Raw genomic sequence first — 22,547 nt, forward strand, 5'->3', positions numbered from 1 at the left:
GGGGCCATCTGGGGCAAAATCAGTACTTGGTCTTGCTAGTGAAGGCAAGGGGCTGGACTCAATGACCTTTCTTCAGGGTCCCTTCCAGCTCTATGAGATAGCCTAGGAGTGATCAAAGTGGAGATGTACCTAATCTTAGCACAGATCTAATACTGCAGTGCCAAGAAACCTTCTATCATCAGCCCTATATTTTGAGAAATGGAAGATCTTCAGGGGAACCTGCTATCTAGTTAATGGTATCCCTGGCAGTGAACTTGTGAGGCTACCCACCCACTCCAGGGTGAGAGAGCTCCTGAGATACCAAAAGGGGAGAGTACCTGTCCCCGCTTACCTTATCAGTTGCATACCTATGACTTGCATGCACTGTACCTCTCCTGCATCTGAGTATACACCAGGGCAGTACCAAGGGTACGTCCATACTACCCACCCGGATCGGCGGGTAGCAATCGACTTCTCGGAGTTCGATATATCGCGTCTCATCTAGACACGATATATCGAACTCCGAACGCGCTCCCGTCGACTCCGGAACTCCACCACCGTGAACGGCGGTGGCAGAGTCGACGGGGGAGCCGCGGACGTCAATCCCGCGCCGTGAGGACAGATAAGTAGTTCGAACTAAGGTAGTTCGACTTCAGCTACGCTATTCGCGTAGCTGAAGTTGCGTACCTTAGTTCGACCCCCGCCCCCACTGTAGACCAGGCCCAAGACTGCTTGCACAAACCTGTTGCATGAATCTCAGCCCTGCATCTGATTCTGCCCTGGAACCTGCATATAGGATCTGTTTGTACATGAAGACCTAAGGGAAATTGCCTGGTTAAAGTTCTCATTCATAGCACCAAAATCTTGCGAACTGTACAGGATCAGTGGTGTGAGCATATTGTTGTATTTTGGGCAATTAGTTGCTCTTTCCAAGGACACTATCACTCATGTTGCAGGCTTAAAATAGATACATTTGGTGCTGCTGCTGCTGCTGACGCCTCCTGAGGCACAAACCAAACCAACCAACCAAAAAACCCCAACCCAAACAAACAACTCTTCTGCTGGTGATTGTTTTTGCCCCCAGCTATGCCAAAAGGATGGAGAGAGGAAGCCAAAGTATAAATGGGTCTGTGGTGACTGTAGCAGTAGAGACCCAACTCAATGTTTACACAAATTCTTTATTCTTACTGCACTTGGCTGACAGACACATCCCTGTAGTTCTTTTGTATGCTACCACTTACTGCATTACTGGCCTAATCTGAACTGTTTTAAGATGGCATGGTGTTCAGATATGGGGTTGTGGTGCAGCCTCTCAGAGTCAGGAGCAAGCTTCAGAGTTCTGATCTGGAGTTGAATTTCCACAAAGTCTGGAGGAGTTGGTATTCATGGCTTTGATTTGTGAATCTCCAATGTAAAATATGTGAATCAGTGTCTAGCTTGTAGAGTTACAATACAAAAGTCTCTAAAGGATTGTAAAGTTTCCTGTATTTTTCAGTTTTGTGTTCGAACTATTTTAAATTTCCTTTAACTATTCATACAACTTTATGAAGCATTTATAAATAAAAATGTTAAATATAAATTACACTGCAAAAACATTTGAAACAGATATTGAATTTATTGGTCAGCTATGAGTAGGAAAATACATTGGTAAAGAAAAAAAGAAGACCCTGTATATAAATATAATACTAGCTAGTTAAAATTTGACCAAGAAGAAAGTTCCACTGAAGAGAACAGTAAAAGCCCTTGTTTACCATCAGACCATATTCAGTTTCCCCCTTTATCTTATTGAAGAGCTGCCTATTGACAAATGCAACATTCTTTGAGCTTAGTGCAGATAATGTGCTGGTTTTTGTTAAATGAATGGTAAACAAGAGTTAGTCCAGTGCATTACACTTTATACAGAAGTACTGTGAATAAAAGACTAAGATATTCTATTTTAGACACTACTTAAACATACCAAGACATTTAAGTGTCAAAATTTATGCAAACAAAAAAGAATAGCAGTTAACATATACTAAAAATACTGTGTAAGGCTGGATGAAAAAAGACTAATTAAGAAGTAAATTGAAATAGTCATAAGTTTTACAGTGTGATTTGTTTCTTTTAAATGGGGCTGTAATTATTTTGTCTTTAATGTGGGGTTTTTGGTTTTTTTTGCTGCATGGCTAAAATCCAAATTTGATACCTTAAGCTACTTTTCTAAGCTTGCATCCTAGATGAACTTACAATCTCTTTTGTTAGAATTAGACCAGAGATGTATGCAACTGTATTGTGAACTCAAAATCAGTTTTATTGTCAAAATGCTAGCCATATTTAATTTGTTGAAGTCACCGAAGGGACAAAATAATTACAAACATCTCCTAGTGGTTTTTCTTTGCCTACTTCCGATACATGTTAAAGTTGCAATCTGTATATCAATGTTTTGTATTTGTTTCCACTTCTTTAAAGTATACCCCCAAATTAAATTTAGATGCACAGAATTATTTTGTACGTGTAAATAATTACCAAAGTTGTGGCAAATCATACTTGAGGTTTTCACCAAATGGTAAAAAAAGATGGCCCCAAAATATCTGGTCTAACTTGAATGAAACACCTCAACTCAGTGTTCTATGATTTTTATGTTATGTACTTTTACAACACCACTGAAGGTACATTATGGCAACATCTAAAGCCATCTTAAATAAAAGTATTGCAAGTAACCATTTTATGTCAGAGTTTATGATGCAAAGACGTTGCATTTTGTAAATAAAGATGGTTTATTGCATTATTTTGTTTATGTTGCAATTGAAAACTGAGAAGTTTGAGTGAGATGTGTTTAACACAGGAAAATATTTATTTTAAATTTAACAAGTTTACATCAGTCCAGTATTGGCGCATCTGATCCTTTCCCATATGTTAAAAAATTTCTCCTTCAGTAGGCTTCAGAGACAAAGTTATTAGGGATGTCTACATGTTCAATGCTGCAATGGCACAGCTGTACCAATGCAGCTGCGCCGCTGCAGTGTGTCTGGGGAAGACGCTCTAACCAATGGGAGAGAGCTCTCTCGTCAGTATAATAAAACCACCTCCATGAATGGCAGAAGCTAATGACGTAGTGCTGTGCACACGAGCGCTTATGTCGGTGTAACTTACTCGGGGGGTGGTTTATTCACACCCCTGAGCGACATAAGTTATGCCAAAGTATGCAGTAATGTAGACGTAGCCTTAGCGTCTTACTCAAAACCCACTGAAGTCAATAGGAATCTCTTCACTACATTCAGTGGGCTTTAGATCAGACCCTAAAGGATTAGTCTAAAAGATGGAGAAAAGTCGTTCAAACTGACTCATAGACTGCAGTGTGTCCAGGGAAGAGCAATTGTGTCTTCAACACACAAAGGGCCATAATGTTTTAATAGGCTGCCATAAATTCAAATATAGTTAAAAAACTACCAAATACAGGTGAAAAGGTATTGTGTAAAGCTCAAACCTTTTGAATCTAACAAGTGCACTCAAGCTCCAGCATGTATTAAAGTAAATTATTTCCCAGAAATACAAAATGTGTAAGTGCTTCCCTTCCCCTTCCGTAAAGCTTTCTGGACCTACTATATAATCCAGATCAGGAAAAAAAATAAGTTTGCTCAGTTTGACAAGCTAAATTGGCTCATCATCACTGGAAATTGTCATGATGCACATTATCAACACATTGTTAAGGAAACATGAGTAAAACACCTTTTATTCACACTTTACAAAAAACAAAATAAAAAAACAAACAAACAGAAAAAAAACAACACTAAGCATTAAATCTACTACATCAATACTACCAGCATTTCAATGTACTGATTATAAATTGGACATGTTTGGTGTTTGCACAACTAAAAAACAAAACAACAAAATCAGGTCCCAGACAAGGATTCAAGATCAAGACTTTTCCTACTGAAATTTAAAACACACATTTTGTAGATCAGAACTATTTGTAATTTTATTTCTATTTTAAAACAGAATGGTTTTAGCACATTTAAGTGCTGACAATTTTCTCTTCATAAAATTTTGAATCATTATTACCTAACTCATTATCTATACAAAAATTTATAATATTCAGAAGTTTTTCGTAATGCTCAGTGTCCTTTTGCTTCCCTGCCTGCAGTTGAAACAAAAGCAGTTAGACCAAGCTTCCTTTCTCTTTCATTTAATTACATTGATTTTTGAAAGTGTATTAGTTAGGGAGGAGTGGATAAATTCTCCCTCTTATAAGTCCAAGTTAAATTTATTAGGTGTTTTATACTTGGCTTTATGACACTAATGGCACTATGAAGGTACACTATTTAACTTCAGTCTTGCTTGACACTTTAAAATATGACTTGGTCACTTTAAAAATGATCTGAAGAATTATCTTAGGGACCTGTACTGAAAATGCATCTAATTTACTCTGCTTCATAAACAGAAAATGTAATTTTTTTCTTCAAGGAATGATACAGTCTCTGAGACTGAGGAACACACTTAGACTGAAAAGGATTCACATGATAGTATTTCTTTGTGAAAAAAACAGCACTGTGCGATGACACTGAAAGAAGCAGTGCTTAGGTATTCGAAGCTATGAACTGTGTACCCATAATCTGAACATGTTCAAAAAGTGTGTATCCAATGCTTCAAGAGGAAATAAAGATGCCACAGCTTATACAAAAGTATCTTCATAAAATTTTCACAAGAGTTAACATTATTTAAAAAATATAAAAGAGGATGTACAGATTTTCTCTGCATGCACAGGCAGTGCTAGTTGAGAACAAATTTAAGCAGGCACAGTGCAGATAGGACAAATAGCATTTAAAATAAAAATTAAGAAGCTGTACACAAGCATCCCTAATTTTACTTAAAAAATCAGAGATAAAAATATTAGAATGCACACACAACAACAACTTTCAGTCCATACAGACCTACTCATCATTCACTGCTTAGCTTGTCTGTTCTGTGAGAACTTTATGGTTTTTCTTTTTAAATCAAAAAGACAAATGCATATATTTAGTTAAGAAATTTGCCAATATTTTACAGATTTAGATTTAAAAAGCGATGTTCTCAACTGAAAATAAAAGTAGTACAAAAGGGCTAACAAAACCCTAACAAGTGCAAATCATTAGCAGAGAAATCCTGTTGCAACTTCTTTTACAAGCTGGCCTTTATAACACATGAAAACAGATAAAAATTTAGCCTTAGTTTACAATACAATCATTTTCCAAATCTGATTTTTTTTAAAGTACAAAATCTCATAAATCAGGTCTTCTGTTGTTCATATACAATCAATAAAGGCTAAATTCAAATTCTATATTTTACAAGCAAGTCTGAAAAAGGAGGGAGTGAAGTACGGAAGAATGTTCTTGATGTTACTACTGGCCTCAAAAAGGTAGTGCTACAGATATCTGTGCAAAGAGAATATATTGTATAACAATTCTCTATTTCAAGGCATGAATGTATTATGTTGGATAGAGAAGAAACAGGATGATTAATTGTAACAAATTAAAGAAAAGTGCATATGCACCAATTCCTGTTTAACAGTATATAAAGTATATTGGGCTCAGAATTGTGTCTGTTGATAGCACCTGGCTTTTACTATGTCTTTATCAAATAATTAGATTTAAAATTAAGATCATTAAGAAAAAATCCCTGTTGGCCATACCTCACTCCTCTATATTCAGATTTTACAATTTTACAAGTTAGACAGAGGTTGCCCTCTAAGTTGTACTTGACTACCTCCTGCCAGGGAGATGGATTCCATTTACCGGGGGCAGGAAAGGCAGCAAAAGCTCCAGTTGTGCAAAAAGTGAGAAGTGGTCCGAAGGGATGAGTGGGTGTGGACAGCCACTTATATTGTTCTCTATTAACCAATGATGATCCAAAGGTCCAAGAATGCCAAGTATATTTAGCTGAGGTTTAGAGTAGAAGATGTAGTCAATAATACCCTGAAATAGGAGGGGAAAAGAACTGTTTTAGTGCACCATCCTTTGGCCAAATGACAACATTTAAGTACAGTATTACAGATACCTTTTCAGATACCTATTTGAAGCCAAATAGCTAGGCAGTGGCACTATTTCTTCCCTGTGGCACAGTTTGCTCCATTACTTCTGTCTCCCCTTAATGGTCTGTTCTAAGGGTTTCCCACTATGGGTCAGGGAAGACTAGTGTCTACTGGGACCTCGGTGACTTCTCCTCTCCTCTTTGTGGTAATTTCATTTCAGACATCCCCCACCCACTTGTTTAAGAGGGACTTCCGAACCATTACAGATCTGGAGGTGATTAGTCTCTGGGGAGACTACTCTTCTCCTTCCTTGCTCTTGCAGACTGCATTTTAAAACACTAAAATTGGAACCACCACCTTATGATGAGGGTCTTGAAACTGACCTGTGCAGTCTTCAGTGCCGTTTTGCCATAATGTGTTGTGATAATCAGTATGTTGGAGAGAAAGAGGTTAGCTACCTCTTATTAATGTTTTGTTTAAGACATTGAGAATGACTATTGCTACAGGCTCTTCATTGCTTTCATTTGGCATTAAGAGCTAAATACAGGTCTCATTAACATCAATGACAAAACTCCTTCGGATGTTAGTGGGACAAGAATTTAGTGATAACGAAATTAAAGACAGAACACAATTATTAGTCATTGCTCTGCTATTCCAATTCAAATTCAGACTAATGTTTCCAGTTATCCAGCATTAGCCAACTATTACAATTAGACACTTGATACCTCCCTATAGCACCAAGGGCTTCTAATCTCTATCTAGAATATTATCAAATATCTTTTGATTAGAAGTAATACACTGGTGTCAAGCTATTTTCTATAACAAGGATTTTGTTCTTAATTTGTCTCATAAAGACAATTGTTCCTATTGTCTCTAGGTAAAACTGCAGTCATATTCAAAGCAAGGAAACAATGCAGTCTAATGCTGCGATCATTAGAAAAGGGACAGATAATAAAACAGAAAATATATTGCCGCTATATAAATTCATGATACATCCACATCTCCAATACTGCGTGTAGATCTGGTCACCCCATCTCAAAAGATATATTGGAATTGGAAAAGGTGCAGAAAAGGACAAAAATGATTAGGGGTATGGAACAGTTTCCATATGAGGAGAGATTACTGGGACTTTTCAGCTTGGAAAAGAGATGACTAAGTGGGGGAATACGATAGAGGTCTATAAAATCATGACTGGGTGGAGAAAGTAAATAATGAAGTGTTATTTACTCCCCATAACACAAGAACTAGGGGTCACCAAATGAAATTAATACGCAGCAGGTTTAAAACAAACAAAAGGAAGTATTTTTTCACATAACACACAGTCAACCTGTGGAACTCTTTGCCAGAGGATGTTGTGAAGGCCAAGACTATAATAGGGTTAAAAAAAGAAATAGGTAAACTCATGGAGGATAGGTCCATCAATGACTATTAGCCAGGATGGGCAGGAATGCAAAACCATGCTCTGAAGTATCCCTAGCCTCTGTTTGCCAGAATCTGGGAATGCGTGACAGGATACTTGATGAATACCTGTTCTGTTCATTCGCTCTAAAGCACCTGGCATTGGCCACCGTTGGAAGATGGTCCATCTAGCCCAGTGTCCTATTGGTCTGATCCAGTATGGCCGTTCTTATGTTTCTTAACACCAAAGAAACACATCCCTTAAACTACATAAGGGAATGATATTAGTTAAAAATGATACTTACTAATTATTGTCACCATTTCTCCATGAATTGTTAGGAGCAAGGCAAGGAAGTTATCAGAAGGCCCCAATGCTCAACCATACATTCTTATTTTGTTAGGGATAAGGTATTGCTGTTGCCTCTACTCCAAGAATGGAGAAACTTAAAAGGCTTGTATGTAAAACACTCAATAATGCTCAGCTACAGGGCCTCAAGCCACATCAGAGTTGAAGAGAGAGGAAGAGAACCATCTTTGCTTTCCCTGAGTAAGGAAGTATTGATAATTTTCCACATTGCAACAAAGCAGGGGAACCATGCAGAGAAGTGGGCAGTTATTTAATAACATTGTTTCATTCAGAAGCTTAACACCCCATGTTCTCCTTTTAGTTAGTTGGGAGAATTAAAAAATATGTCCCATAACACCCTAAGGTTGCTTCCTGTTTATAAAAAAGAACATCCAAGACCGAAGAAATTATTACTTTGCAAATAGGAAACACTAATCGTGATTTCTATTATGATGAAGGAATTAGTGCTTTCTGGTTCATTGTATTTTTAAATGTAAGTTTGTAAAACTAACCATCAGAGGCGGCAACCCCAGGGAGGCTGGAGGGTTCATGGCTATTCCCACTCCAAGCCACCACACCCCACGATCTGGGGCTGTTGGACCCCTGGGAATATTGGCCCTGCAGCCCCCTTTCCCTCCCTCCCCCTGCCTCCAAGGACCAGGGCTTGGTGGCGCCACTCTGTTTCTGCCTGGATGCCATGATCAGAACCGACAAGGTAATGGCCAGGCCCAACCTGAGCACCTGCCCAGCACTGGCAGCTCCCGAGCCCTTCCGTTGTTCCCTGGCAAGGTGTGCCTGCAAGGCATGCTAGGGTGGGTGATGGGGGCAGAGATGCCAGGTGACCAGCTCATGGCACTCAACAGGCTACTGAGGCAGAGGGTGTCAGGGGGGAAGACAGGGGGCTGGCTGTAGCACCTTCCTGGCCCCTTCATCCTATTGCTGGCCCTGGTTCCTGCTAAGGCGAGGGACTATGCACTCCCCTTGGGCCCCTCTCCCTGACGGACTTGTGTGAACAGTAGGCCGCAGTGCCTATTGCACCTGCACAGGTGGGCCTCAGGCAAAAAAAAGTTTGGGAACCCTGCTAGAACATAGCAAAATTCTCACCTTGAAGTCAAATGTGTAATTTGTGTAAGGCATTAGGCCATTCTCATAGGCACTCTTCAACTTGAAACCATGCGTAATCCTTCCATTCGTTGTTCCATTTTTTCCATTACAACTGAAGTTGGTAAGACTTTCATTGTATCTCAGTTCCTTAAAATCTTTATGGTTTGTTTCCACCCCACCAGTGCTCAAATATTCAACAACACCTATTAAGAAGGGCATGGGGGGAAAAAAAGGGTATCAACTTATGCATTTAGTTAATAGGTTTATGCAAACAAACTGCTACTTTCATTCATTGATTGTGTCTGGACCTTAAACAAGCAACAAGTTAAATGCATACAGTCAATATAACTTCTATAACATATTCAAAGACTTTCTATTTTAGTGCCATGCCATACACTAAGAGCAAGCATCAGTCAAGTAAAGACACACTCCTTGATAGAATTATCTACAAGATTAAACAAGATCCAAGGTGACTGAAAAAGTAAAAACATCGGCAAAGGCAATGAGCAGCTTCCTCTCACCCACACTTTCTGTTGGTGCTCAAACTCCATCCGTGCTTCACCACTGAAACCACCCTTGTTGCAGCTTCTCAGCCTGCCCCTCAGCACTCACTAATCAACAGACTGATGACACAACTAGGTTATCCTCAAAGTGAGGGGAATGACTTTTTTCTGAAGACAGACTGAAAATAGGTCTGAAAGCTTGATGCCAATTGACATATTACCTTTTGAGATTTGGGACTCTGCTCCAAGGCAGATATTTGGCACCATCCTTGTTCCTGCTCGAGGTAAGCACTACTTGTTGCACTAGCCATTGGCAATGATACCCTCCTTGCCTTCCCTAGCCACGCTGGACCAGGTTCACAGAGGTCCTCAGCACCTACAGCTCCCACCGACTTCCGCTGGAGTTGTGGATGCTGAGCACCTTCAGAGAAAGTCAGGCTTATTAACGACTGGCCTCTGCCCAAGGAAACAACAGGAGAGAAGAAAGGTTCCTTGGGCACTTTTCCTTGCGTGTGTATCTCCCAAGGGTCAGACAGAATCTCATCCATAAAACGTTAACTAAAAAGCATGCAAGGATCAGAGGGTGTCCTTACGGTTGGAAAAACCTCTATACATTAGCAAGTAAAAGAAAGGAAGAGTCCAATACTATCATGCATTTGTTAGCATGTGCATTGTACATGAAGTATCTGAAGGTTTATATTTCAATGGTTCTGGACTGCTTAAGCAGCAGAAAGTAGGGTTCTGTGGAGATTATTTTAAGCAGGAGAATTTACAATCTCACACTTTTAAAAAGTGTTATATTGCTATGGGAAACATAATAAAGCTTTCAATTAGAGGTAAGAGATATTTAGTACCCTAGTCAATAAGGCCACAGATCAAATTACTCCTGAGGGAATTCTGTGCCCAAAAATTAAAAATTCTGCATACAATATTTTAAAACGGTGGAGCTTAGTGAGTCCAGGGGGTTCCATGTGGGGAGGCTTGGTACGGGGTGTCTGGATGCACAGGGGTTGGGCTAACAGGAGAACAGCTCCCCATACAGTGGCCCCTCTCTCCACAGCTGAAGATGATGGGTTCCGGAGGAAGGGGGAAGGTTTCCGGGGATGGATCTGACCCAGCCTTGGCCCTGGCTACGCCATACAGGGGAAGTGCACTCTTCCCCCACCCCCAGCACAGGGGAGGAGCCACCAGCTAGGGCATCCCCAGCCCCAGGTAAGCAGGTGGGGCTGGAGAGAACCAGGTGCAGGGGTGGTAGGGCACGGGGGGCGGGAGGTGGTGAGGGTGTGGTGAGGCTCAATAGGGTGTGGGGCATCGGTGGAGGGGGCTGTCTGGGTATGGGGAGGTCTGGATGCACTGGAGTTGGACAGACACGGGATGGGTCTGACCTGGCACCAGTTGGGGTGTCTCAAGTCCCCTCTCCCCGCACAGTGTTTTACCTCTCTGCCGTCTGCTCAGGGTGCCAGAAACCACACACCTGAGGGGCATCTGACCGCTTTTGCGTCTTCCCTTTGCTTTCCCATTATTTTCTGTGGGGATGCAAAGAAATCTGCAGGGGGACATGAATTCTGCGCACATGAAGTGGTGCAGAATCCCTCCAGGACTGAAATGGAGTAGTTTTATCATCTCTTGACTCCCTACTAGACAATACTTTTTTATCTTAAAATCTCAAGCATCTTATGTTTTTACACTGAAAATATTTTCTTTTAAAAAGGAAGACCTTTGAATTTCAATTCATAAACCTCTTACATTTTGTTCTAAAAAAGTAAACTTGCTGTTCTTACCAGAATCTGGCAGAGAATTGAGATCTGCACACAGTACAAGTGGAATGGTTCCAAGTTCTCCCGAAAGTCCAGGTTTGAGGTTACGAGAGGCTTTATCAATAATGTTCTTTACTTCAGAGAGGAACATCATAGTCTGAACCAGCTTCACATCAGAATATTCAGGGTCCCAGTGCATATGTGCATTAGCTACAAGAACTAGCTGCTTCTCCATCCCAAGTTGTGGCTTTCCAGCTAAAATTGGAAGTGAAATATTTAGTTGCTGTTTCTGCAGCAGATACAGCTAATGACTACTAGATAGCTTGTATTATAACCAAAAAATGATTTTTATGAAGTGACAGATTTGAAACAGGGTTGATGCTAAGTTTGGCCAACCTTAAAATAGAAGCGCATGTGTGTGTGTGTGGGGGGGGAAATGTCACTGGAAGGGATTTTTAAAGTTTTAAGCTAAACCTATTTCTTTATTGACAAGAAATTAAGAGGGTTTCCTTTATTGGCTGTGCAGTCGCAATTTAACTGGTTACAGCTACTTCCAACACCGAGCTAACATCGGATGAAGAAGGACCAAAAACAAGAATGAGATGGTACAATTAAGTTCTGCGAATTTGAAAATGCCATTACTATTAATATATAATCATGTTGAAAACCAATGCACCAGTATATTATATTTTAAATTACAGTATTTTCTCCATTATTTGCAATACTCTCCAAGTAATTACCACACCCTGATTAGCAAAATCAGTCTAGTATTTTAATTATGTTTAACTCAGCAGTTTCACATATGCACATTACAAATCTTCTATCCCCCTGCAAGTGCACATTAAAGGCATGTTTGTTTAATGACTTTGTTAATAAAATCTTACTATAATAGGGAAAATAACAAAGCACTATAGGCTAAATAGGGCCACACCAAGACACTTTGAAGGTCAATTGAGGTCTCAATGTTTTTGAGAACTCCAGGGCAAGAACATGTGGAATTTATAAGCACTACATGACAGAGAGCTACCAAGCTACAGAGTATTATGCAGATGATCAAGAAATTTACAACCACCTCTGGCTAGTTCAATGGCACTTCTATATTCTTCCAGCTAGATACACCAAGTTAATTTCCCCTCTCGACCTCAATTCTTCAACTTTCTCTTTATAAAAAAATGGGTGGGGGGAAATCAAATTTTTAAAAACCTTGCTTCATCCAAACATTCTAGTTAGCATTTGCTATTTCAATTTTTTTCCCTAAATTTGATTTTAAGTTAAGTTTGCCAAAAAAATTTCAGCACACAATTGTAGATATGGTGTTTATTTATGGAATGTTGTTTTCCATTCTCTATTCCTCTGAAACAAAATTTTCATTTGTACTGGAGACTGTAACATGATGTATCACAATCCAGTCAAAAAACTGTATTAAATTACTCACATGACATTTCTATTAATTCCTTTCGCAGCTCTAGCAACACAGCAACTCCAATGTTATCTTTTGTCATAACTCTGTTCAGCATCGCTTCAGACCCTTCTGAGTTTGCCATAGCTAGTTGATTGAACTCAACAGTATGTTTCTGAACTAAGATGAATCTGAAAAAACAACATTGTGTGGCTTCTTAACTTGTCAAATGACAGAGGAAATAATATCGCTTCTTCCTCATTTTAATTAAAACTTGCTAGATGACATAAGTAAACTAAGTTATACGAATCTCAGCCAGTCACATTACTGCTTTATAAAAATGCTGAGATGAAGTCAGAAGATATAATTTCATTAGCAATTTTTATCTGCACGCCATCTTAAACAGATTTAAATTAACCCTTCCTTCCCAAAAATCAACACTTCCCATATTCTTTCATTTAGAAAAATACAATAAGATATTTTGCTTCTCCTGATCTATCATATTTACCGATTTGAACTAGCAGGCTTAAGAGAGAGTGACTCAGCACTTGTTTCTGAACCAGAGTGTATTGAAACAGACATCTGCATTGTTTTGTGGATACAGCAGAACACAGAAAAATTCTTAAGGACTTAGATAACTAGGGCAATCACTGTTTCAGAGATGGAAAATTTAACTGTCTATATATTCCTTATATTTTCACAAGTGATTAAATGTTTTTGGGATGCCTCCGTTTTTTTGGTACCTGACTTTAGACACCTTAAAATAGCTCCTGATTTTCAGAAAGTCCTGAGTTCTCCCACTTTTGAAAATCAACTCCCTTTAAGGTCTCTCAATTTGGGTAACCAAAAATCACCAGTCATTTTTTAAAGTTTAGGCTTATATTTTAGGAACGGTTTGGGTAACAAGGATAGGTGTCTCACTGTTCATAAAAAGCTAAATGACTCAGTCCAATTTCACTCAAGAAATAAATTAAAGATTGTAGTCTTTTCCTATTGTCTCAGACTGAGTGCATTTGGATTTGAAAAAGATCAGGGGTGAAATTCTTGCTTTAGTTTTCATTGCGAAGGTCTCCCCAATTCAGAGTGATATGCCGCTTCCAACCAATTCAAACCAATTTTCTAGTGGATCTTGATTGGAGGCCTCTGCAGAGGAGCAAATTTTACTTTCAGCATGAAGATCTCTCAGATTAGCATTGCAAAAGCAGGTGAAGAGTCAGACAGGTGTCACTGTTTTATGATGGGAATTTCTTGTGCCCGAAGTGCGTGTTCTACAGGTCACATTCCCCATGTTTCCTGTTGTTTGTTTCTTTTTTCCTATGCTTTGGGGTTTTTTTTCCCTGAGCTTTTTTACATCATCAGCAGTGAATAAATACAAAATATTTCATGACACTTTTATTGTACTTGCCTTTATATTTCATTTTATTTGTTAGCGTTTTTTCACTTTCATATAACAAAGCATAAAAGATTAAAAGAGAATTAGCCCAACAAGGTGCCTCTTGTGCAGAGTTTTCCTTCTAGAGGTAGGAATACTTTGTACAAAATATGGAGATATGCCAAAAAAGGGTTTAGCTCTGGCCAAAGAGGTCCCAAGGAGTGTGAACTTCTCCCCTTATCCCCAACAATGTTAGAATAGAAGTTCCACACCAAGACACACTTCTTCGTCACAGCAACTTGGGGCCTAAATTTGACCCAGAAGAATTGTGTGAAAGGGAACCGGCACAACAGAAGGTTTTATGAAACACACTTACTTTTCTGTCTTGAAAAATATTGCACAACCATCAACATGTTTTCTTTCCTGTTCTGACATTGTCCTAGCTCTAGATTTTGGACTGAAGAACCCATTATAGCCACGCTCCTTCAGTTCTGTCAGGAAAAAACTGTAGTACTGTTCAGTTTCAACCTCCTGTAAAGTTACAAGACAGCACACTGTATTTGTTTAGCACCACCAGAGTACAGAAGACTGGTATTATGTCTATATTATTTAGCCTCTTTTAGAAGAAAGTATAAGTCACTTCCAAACTGGCTTTAGGAAACTCAAAAAAAAAAAAAAAAAAAAAGATAAATCAAGGAATGTAAGCATAAGACAGCCATACTGCTATTTTAAGGCAGAAGATATAAATAAATTTCTGTAATCCCCAGAGATATGATTATCTCATGCCATTTATCTGAACATGCGTCAGGCTATATATACACACACTTCAACACGTTTCTCTGATCAGCAGCTGCTGGTTAGTGTTCCAACTGTGTAGGTTGGAAAAGCATTCTTTTGATGTCAAGCAATGAATAAGAGTTCTAAATTACAACATATTGCTTTAAAGGAAAGTTTACTTTAATGAATGTAATGTACAAGAATCAATACAAGTGAACACAAAAGGAAAAATAAATTTATCATTTACCTGGAGACTTATGATGTCAGCATTGCAGTTCAAGATTTCCTGCATAATGGCTTTTTTTCTGTACTCCCAGTTCAGTGCCCACGATGGACAATAGCCATATAACTGCCGGGTGGCATATTTATCACAAAGTACGTTGTAACACATGACAGAAAACAAGGCTGCAGAACAATAAATTTAAATTACTGATATATTTTACTAAAAAGCACAATTACATTCTTCATTTCTACCCTTCGGTAATTTTAACAATTTTATGCTTCAAGTGCTTTAACTCAAATACATAGTTTAACAGCTGACCCTGCAGAAAAATGCATCACATGTTCTCTCTAAAATAACCAGCCACTCCTTTTGTCTGGGCATACAGTATTCATTGTTAACAGGTTACTAAAAAAACCTCCATATGTTGCTGATGGAAATGGTGAATAGCAGACAAAGGCAGTTTACACTGAGAATTAAGCCCATTATAGCTTTGTTTCTTAACATGATTGCTTAAAAACTTTAACAGTAGATGTTGATCTTTTTGACTGTTACACTATCCTTGCATGTTAATAAGTAAAAGGGGACCCCAAATCCGATTGGGATGTATTGTAATACACTTAAATTCTGATGTAGGCCCCAATCCTGTAACTGGCACTGAATGGTGGACCCTGAGCCTGTGCAAAGCCTGTTGTAGGAACAGGATCTCAAAGAACACTCAGTAAGATTGAGCTTACAATCATGCAATTGGGTGGCCCAGGTTTGAACTAATATTTAAAAAATAAAGGGAAAGGGCTTAATTCTAAAAGGTAAAATGCAAAGCAAAAAATGAGATTTCTTTTGCCAACTACAGCTTCTATATTATATAGGGAGAGTCTCTGAATAACTATTCTAAGAAAAACAAAACAAAAAGGCTTAAATAAAAGCAAAAACAAAAAAACATATCATGCTCTCACTTGGCTCTTTGCTGGAGAGTCTTATCAAGACCTTAGAAGGACCTGAACAAAGAAGTCATAACCTTAGCTGCAGCTCTACTGTCTGAATGCGCTGAAGATGCTGTGATAATCTCATTATTCATGTCATAGAATCATAGACTTTAAGGTCAGAAGGGACCATTAATGATCATCTAGTCTGACCTCCTGCACAACGCAGGCCACAGACTCTCACCCACCCAACTCCTGTATCAAACCTGTGTCTGAGCCATTGAAGTCCTCAAATCATGGTTTAAATACTTCAAGGTGCAGAGAATCTTCCAACAAGTGACCCGTGCCCCACACTGCAGAGGAAGGCGAAACCCCCGCAACGGCTTCTGCCAATCTGCCCTGGAGAAAAATTCCTTCCCGACCCCAAATATGTCGATCAGCTAAACCCTGAGCATGTGGGCAATACTCATCAGCCAGACACCCAGGAAAGAATTCTTTGTAGTAACTCAGATCCCACCCCATCTAACATCCCATCACAAGCCATTGGGCATATTTACCACTAATAGTCAAAGACCAATTAATTGCCAAAATTAGGCTATCCCATCATACCATCCCCTCCATAAACTTATCAAGCTTAGTCTTGAAGCCAGATATGTCTCTTTTGACCCAATACTCCCCTTGGAAGGCTGTTCCAGAATTTTACTCCTCTGATGGTTAGAAACTATCATCTAATTTCAAGTCTAAATTTCCTGATAGCCAGTTTATATCCATTTGTTCATGCGTCCACATTGGTACTGAGCTTAAATAATTCCTCTCCCTCCCTGGTATTTATCCCTCTGATATATTCAAATATCTTGACAATGTTCTCCAGGCAAAGACAGAAAGGACCTAGAAGCAAGCAGGAAGGAACGGGGGAGGCAGAAAGACACTTTTTCCCTTTTGAAATGCTTACAAAGCTGTATTTATACACTAAAAATGTGAAATTCTTGTTTGAACACAACGCTTGTTTTAAGCACAATGCTTTCCAATAGATCTTTAGTTTAACCTGTGTAACCCTATCATTGCACCCAATTCCGCAGTGGGGAGATAGGAGCTTCCATCTGTATTCATTCCCATCAGCCCCCTACTCCCTTCCTTACTCCTCAAAGTAAGAGATTCTTAAGTTCTCAACTCCCTCCATCCAGAAGGACTGATCACCCACCAAACAATGAGGATTTCCCATGCTACATACCTACCCACTACCATGTCCTCAAATGAGACAGGGCATAGAATTGGGCAGTATGGAGATGTGAGGCAAAGGGGTTCCCGGCCAGGAGGGCGTGTTCATAAAGACACGCTTATTCCTGCATTCTCGCCTGGTTCTTCCTCCCTAGAAAAGTGCCTCCTGGGGGCTTCCCCCTTAACCAAGGAAGGTGGCTTGGAAGACTGACCAGTATCTTATGAGTGAGCAGGACACTGACAAAAATAATGTGTTACTTTTAGTAAGGCCAGCAGAATATCCACACCAGTAACATGACTAATGTTAGAGTGATCATAACAAAATTAAGACTGGAGGGAAAAAAAGTAAGGAATCAAAAGACTTTTACAACAATAGCATTTTGATATATGCCAGGTTCTAGGCAGCATATTATGACAACCACTATAGATCAGAAAAGGGGGAATAAAATGCATGATCCATTTTAAAATTTCAGTGACTAACCCCTGTAGTTTCTTTCAAGTTATTTAAAATCTCTCTACTGATTAGCTGAACAACGAGTTAGACTTGTAACGTTTGGAACTAAAGATTAAATATACCAAATAAACTGGCACAGTTCCCAACTTCAGTAACAAGCAGCCTCAGTATTATACAATAAAAACCTAATGTTTCTTTAACAGTAACTAGTAAAGAGCAGGTTTCAGAGTAGCAGCCGTGTTAGTCTGTATCCGCAAAAAAAACAGGAGTACTTGTGGCACCTTAGAGACTAACAAATTTATTTCAGCATGAGCTTTCGTGAGCTAAAGCTCACTTCTTCGGATGCATAGAATGGAACACACAGTAAAGAGCAATTTCTCAGATTCTCCTTGGGGCTACAAGTTTTAAATATAAATATTCTCTGATTGCCCAGGAATTTTTTTTTATTCTACATTTGTTGAAAGTCAGGGGGAATTTTTCTGCTGTTCCTGGATTCTTCAACAATCATTCAATTAATATTTTACAATTGATCAGCTACTTTTAAAATACTTGAATAACTAGTTTAACTCTAGTGGTGAGTAGTCCAATTAAAGATAAAGGCATTACCTTTAAGAAAAAAGTAGCGAATTCCGCAGACAAATGTGCTGTTTGATGTAGGAATGCCTATGCTGGCTACCATCAGTGAATATGAGATGTTTTAGTTTAAGTATCAAAAAGAAATATTTCAGCAGACGGTAATGGTGAAGTGATTTTAGATGGAGGGGAGGGAGAAATCTATAAAGAGTCATTGCAATGCTACCTGTTGGTCTTGTTCGGTCTGGTTCTTGCAACATAATCCAAGATCTTGGAGGTGGTTGTTCTGTTGAAACTATTAGAACATTAACAAAAAAACAATACACACAAAGTGAAGTAATCATATTTATTTTAAATGGCATAAATAAATATTTTAGGAATGATCACTTACTTCTTTTTGCAGTACCTGCCAAATTATCAAGCAAATAATTCAGGAGCCTTCGTGTTCCATCCGGTTCCAGGTAGAGGTTCAGTATATCCTGTGTAAGTGGATTTCCTGCAAACATGTTTACAAAAGTAAAATTAAACCAGAAAAATGTCGTGTGTGCGTTCGTGTTTAAAGTCTTGGATATATGACGGCAGAATAGTGAGAACTGTTTCCCTTTTAAAAAAGTATTTCAATTTTCCATTCCTGCAAACACTTGCATTCTCTTCTGTATCTGAGTTCTAGAAGGGCAGCTCTAACTTTCATTACTGGATCTAATAGACTCTGTACTAGTGGAGGACTGTCATAGTGAAGTTTTGCTCTGTCACATCCTGCCCCTCTCCAAACACACTTATAACGGTGGTGGGGAGTATGTCTGATGTAGGAGCAATCTCCGCCAGTTTTATTTCATAAGAGAGTGGTCTCCCCTAGGCCAAAAGCATTCCCTGTTGGACATCTACCACTAGAATATGGTATCTTTGTGCCAGATCGCAAAGAATCTGACCCGATTAATTAAGGGGGCTACTCTACAGAGTCAGACAGTAAAAGTTCACACAAATAGGGCACAATATAATTGTCCAATCATAAGAAATATTAGACTTTTGAGATTTAATGCAGTTTATAGGCATCATACTCAATAGAAAGAGCCTGAACTTGCAAGCCTTTCATTCACACAACTCCCACTGAAGCCAGTAGATCTACATGCCAAACTCTTACAGTATTGGCTCCAAAATTTTGAAAATCAATTTTAAATTGCTATTTGCAGTCAGATACTATGGTGATCACCAGCAGTACAAAATCCTAAAAAAAGTTATTCAGTTGAGCCTCCTTCTGGGGGAGAAAGAGTTCCATAACTGCAGTGTAAGTTCAAGTAAGCCAGATTTAATCAAAAGCTATATCTAACTTCCATATAGGCAACCAGAAAATGAACTTGACTTTTCATTCTTTTTTGGGCCAGATTCATTAAATCTCAATATATTTATAAAAGAGAAGAATAAATTCCAAAACCAACAGCTGCCATTTGGTAACATTTTATAAAATGTGTAGCTTAAAACAGCTGTGGCTCAAGAATGAGATCAAAACATAAAATGTAGGTAAAAAAGTCATACCTTTCAGACCTAATGTCTGTAACTGAAATAGTTTCCCCAGCTCAAATGGTAGAACCCGTAACAGGTTGTTATTTAAATGGAGTTCCCTGTAGGCAAAAATCAGAATAATATGAAGTGGGAAGTAACACAGTATTTGTGATCAACTGCTTATTGCTGAAACAGTTTCACTATAAGAAAGAAACTGTACTATCACACCACTACTTGAAAAAATTGGAAAACTAAACAGTCAGCAAGGATTAGGGACATCTTGCTGTACACACTAACAAAACCTCATTAAGTCTGAAGTACAGAGCGGAAGTTAGTGGGGGTGGAGAGTCCACCTATATGGTCATAAGCTTTTGTAAAAGTTAATAATTAAAATATTAAGAAATTACAAGAAATGAAGCAATTACAGTTCTGACAAGCTGGACCACAAATGGCTGAGTTAAGTTTAAAGGACAATTAAGAAAATAAGATTATAGCCATTAAAATAAAACCAAGAACAAAAAATGGTTCCAGTACTATTATTGCTATTATATTACCATGCTGTTAACTCTCTTTCTCTCATTTAACACATCACAGCAAACTATAATTTTCCAATTAACTTTTGTTTGTCAAAATAATTTCACTGCTTTGTCAACAGAAGTCAAATATCTGTTGATATATTGTGTGAAGGCTATCAGGCACACAAAAATTAAATTAACTGGTTTCAGAGTAGCAGTGTTAGTCTGTATCCGCAAAAAGAACAGGAGTACTTGTGGCGCCTTAGAGACTAGCACATTTATTTGAGCATAAGCTTTCGTGGGCTACAGCCCACTTCATCGGATGCATGCAGTGGCTGTAGCCCACGAAAGCTTATGCTCAAATAAATTTGTTAGTCTCTAAGGTGCCACAATTAAATTAACTGTGCTTCTGGCCTATAAAAAGTAATATTTTATTGTTTATTTTTACAGTGTTACTGTTGAGATATTTTTACTTGGGAGAAACAGAAGTTGGCAGGTCCCAACAGTCCAGCCAACAGGGGAAGAGAAATTGAACTTGATAACATGTCTTTTGCTTACTCTCAGGCTATATCTACACTTAAAATGCTATAGTTTAGTTCTGCAGTGCCTCAGTGTAAACACTTACTATAGCAATGAGAGGGGTCCTCCCATTGCTGTGGATAATACACCTCCCTGAGAGGCAGTAGTTAGGTCAGGGGTCGTCAACCTTTCAAAAGTAGTGTGCCGAATCTTCATTTATTCACTTTAATTTAAGGTTTCACATGCCAATAATACATTTTAGAAGGTCTCTTTCTGTAAGTCTATAATATATAATTAAACTATTGTTGTATGTAAAAGTAAATAAAGTTTTTTAAATGTTTAAAAAGCTTCATTTAAAATTATATTAAAATGCAGAGCCCCACAGACTTGTGGCCAGGACCCCGGGCAGTGTGAGTGCCACTGAAAATCAGCTTGCCTGCCACCTTTGGCACACATGCCATAGGTTGCCTACCCCTGAGTTAGGTCAACAAAAGACTTCTTCCATCAGCCTAGCGCTGTCTACATTGGGGGTCAGGTCAGCTTAACTGTGTTTCTCAGGGATGTAGATTTTTCACACCCCTTAGAGACATAGCTATGCCAATATTTTTTCATTGTAGACCAGCCCTAAAATGGTCCAATTTAGGCATAATGTTAAAATCTGAGATATAGTCACAATCACTACATAAGACTTACATAAGTGTTACCCATATGATTCTGCCAGACTAGAGATCCCTAGCCATTCCTTGCAAGATGTAAAAAGAGCATAGATAAAACTTTGCAGAACTCTTTAAGGTGAGCTTTTGGTTCAAGGTGCTCACCTGGGTTCACCTGGGTTCATTCTAGGTATAGATTACAGTTCCACTAACAAATAAAGTACAGTTTTCATAAATTGTTAAAGAAAAATGATAAGGATAGTTGTCTAGTTTAATCTCATTTTGGTTAATGGTCTTTGGAGTCAATGAGCTCCCTTTAGGCAGCAAAGAGGATCATAGCAAGTCATACTAGTCCTTCCAAACAAATCAAAAGAATCTGGGCTCTCCGAATTCTTTCCCCAGTTGTGTTGAAGAAAAATTTGTGATAGTTTTTTTTAGCTCTCTCCAAAGACTGTCAACTTGATCATTCTCCATTAGCTGCTTCACTGTCTCCCAAAGTCATTGGAACAAATTTTGTCTGCATGTGACAAGGAGACACAATGGATCTTAGACAAGCTAAGCCCTTTATAAAAAAAAGAGAGAGTTCCCAGACATGGAGGTTGAAGGAGTTATTTATTGACTCTAAAAGATTCTAGGTAGTGTCAGTTCACACTATTTCTCTGGTCCATAATACTGGTGACATTCAAAGCTGAAATTACTCTATTAGTCTGGAAATTATACCACAAACTACTAGGAGAGTGCAGTAGCAGTCAGCAGGAAATACAAAACTACTATGGGATTGAGACCTGCAGAGTGCTACCACATAGGAAGCACTTACGGACTGTTCTTCACTTTACCCTCAGTGAAAAGAAATCATGGATCAGCGACAATTACTGAGGACAGCGTGTGTGCAGTGGGTTAATGCTTTTAATGCCCTTCGTGTCTATAGACCAGGATTCAAATATTATGTTTGTCACAAATGGAAACTAGATTGGTGTTCTGATCCGAGTTTGTTAGTGCACATTTTACAGCCAGAACAAGATTTTATATTCTCTGTTCAAAAGAGGCTCAAGACAGGGATAGCTGGCATTTTGTAGAATCAGGATTGGAGTAAATTGGGAAAATTTTAGGAAAGTTTGCACAATATCTGCATGCACTGTTCTGCACAGTGCTATACTAACATCATTTGCACAAGAACATAACTTGCATCAATATTTTAAAAGGAAAAAGGCTTTATAAAGAAAAAGGAACACTAATTAGTTCACAAGGTGAATCTCAGAAAGTTTCAGTAAGTTTAAGATGGGTAGGTGATGATACTGAATGACAGCTAGGTGCTGTAAAATATTCTTTTCTCTTGCCATGAATTAAGGGG

The 22,547-nt window shown here is 38.7% G+C and overlaps 1 protein-coding gene across 5 annotated transcripts in view; it reads right to left on the minus strand.

Annotated features, from left to right (window-relative positions):
* Positions 1–3,673: 3,673 nt before the first annotated feature.
* Positions 3,674–22,547, minus strand: part of CNOT6 (CCR4-NOT transcription complex subunit 6) — a 51,173-nt gene continuing 32,299 nt past the window's right edge. For all 5 annotated transcript variants that reach the window (XM_039484268.1, XM_039484266.1, XM_039484265.1 and 2 more), the window contains 9 exons: positions 19,543–19,628; positions 18,401–18,505; positions 18,236–18,304; positions 14,869–15,026; positions 14,221–14,375; positions 12,509–12,663; positions 11,098–11,328; positions 8,814–9,016; positions 3,674–5,909 (listed from right to left, as the gene is read on the minus strand). In XM_039484268.1, coding sequence (XP_039340202.1) covers positions 5,697–5,909; positions 8,814–9,016; positions 11,098–11,328; positions 12,509–12,663; positions 14,221–14,375; positions 14,869–15,026; positions 18,236–18,304; positions 18,401–18,505; positions 19,543–19,628 — 1,375 coding nt within the window. In that variant the 3' untranslated portion in view covers positions 3,674–5,696. The remainder of the gene's footprint in view (positions 5,910–8,813; positions 9,017–11,097; positions 11,329–12,508; positions 12,664–14,220; positions 14,376–14,868; positions 15,027–18,235; positions 18,305–18,400; positions 18,506–19,542; positions 19,629–22,547) is intronic.

The sequence above is a fragment of the Mauremys reevesii genome, linkage group 8, assembly GCF_016161935.1.
Source record: "Mauremys reevesii isolate NIE-2019 linkage group 8, ASM1616193v1, whole genome shotgun sequence".
NCBI lineage: Eukaryota > Metazoa > Chordata > Testudines > Geoemydidae > Mauremys > Mauremys reevesii.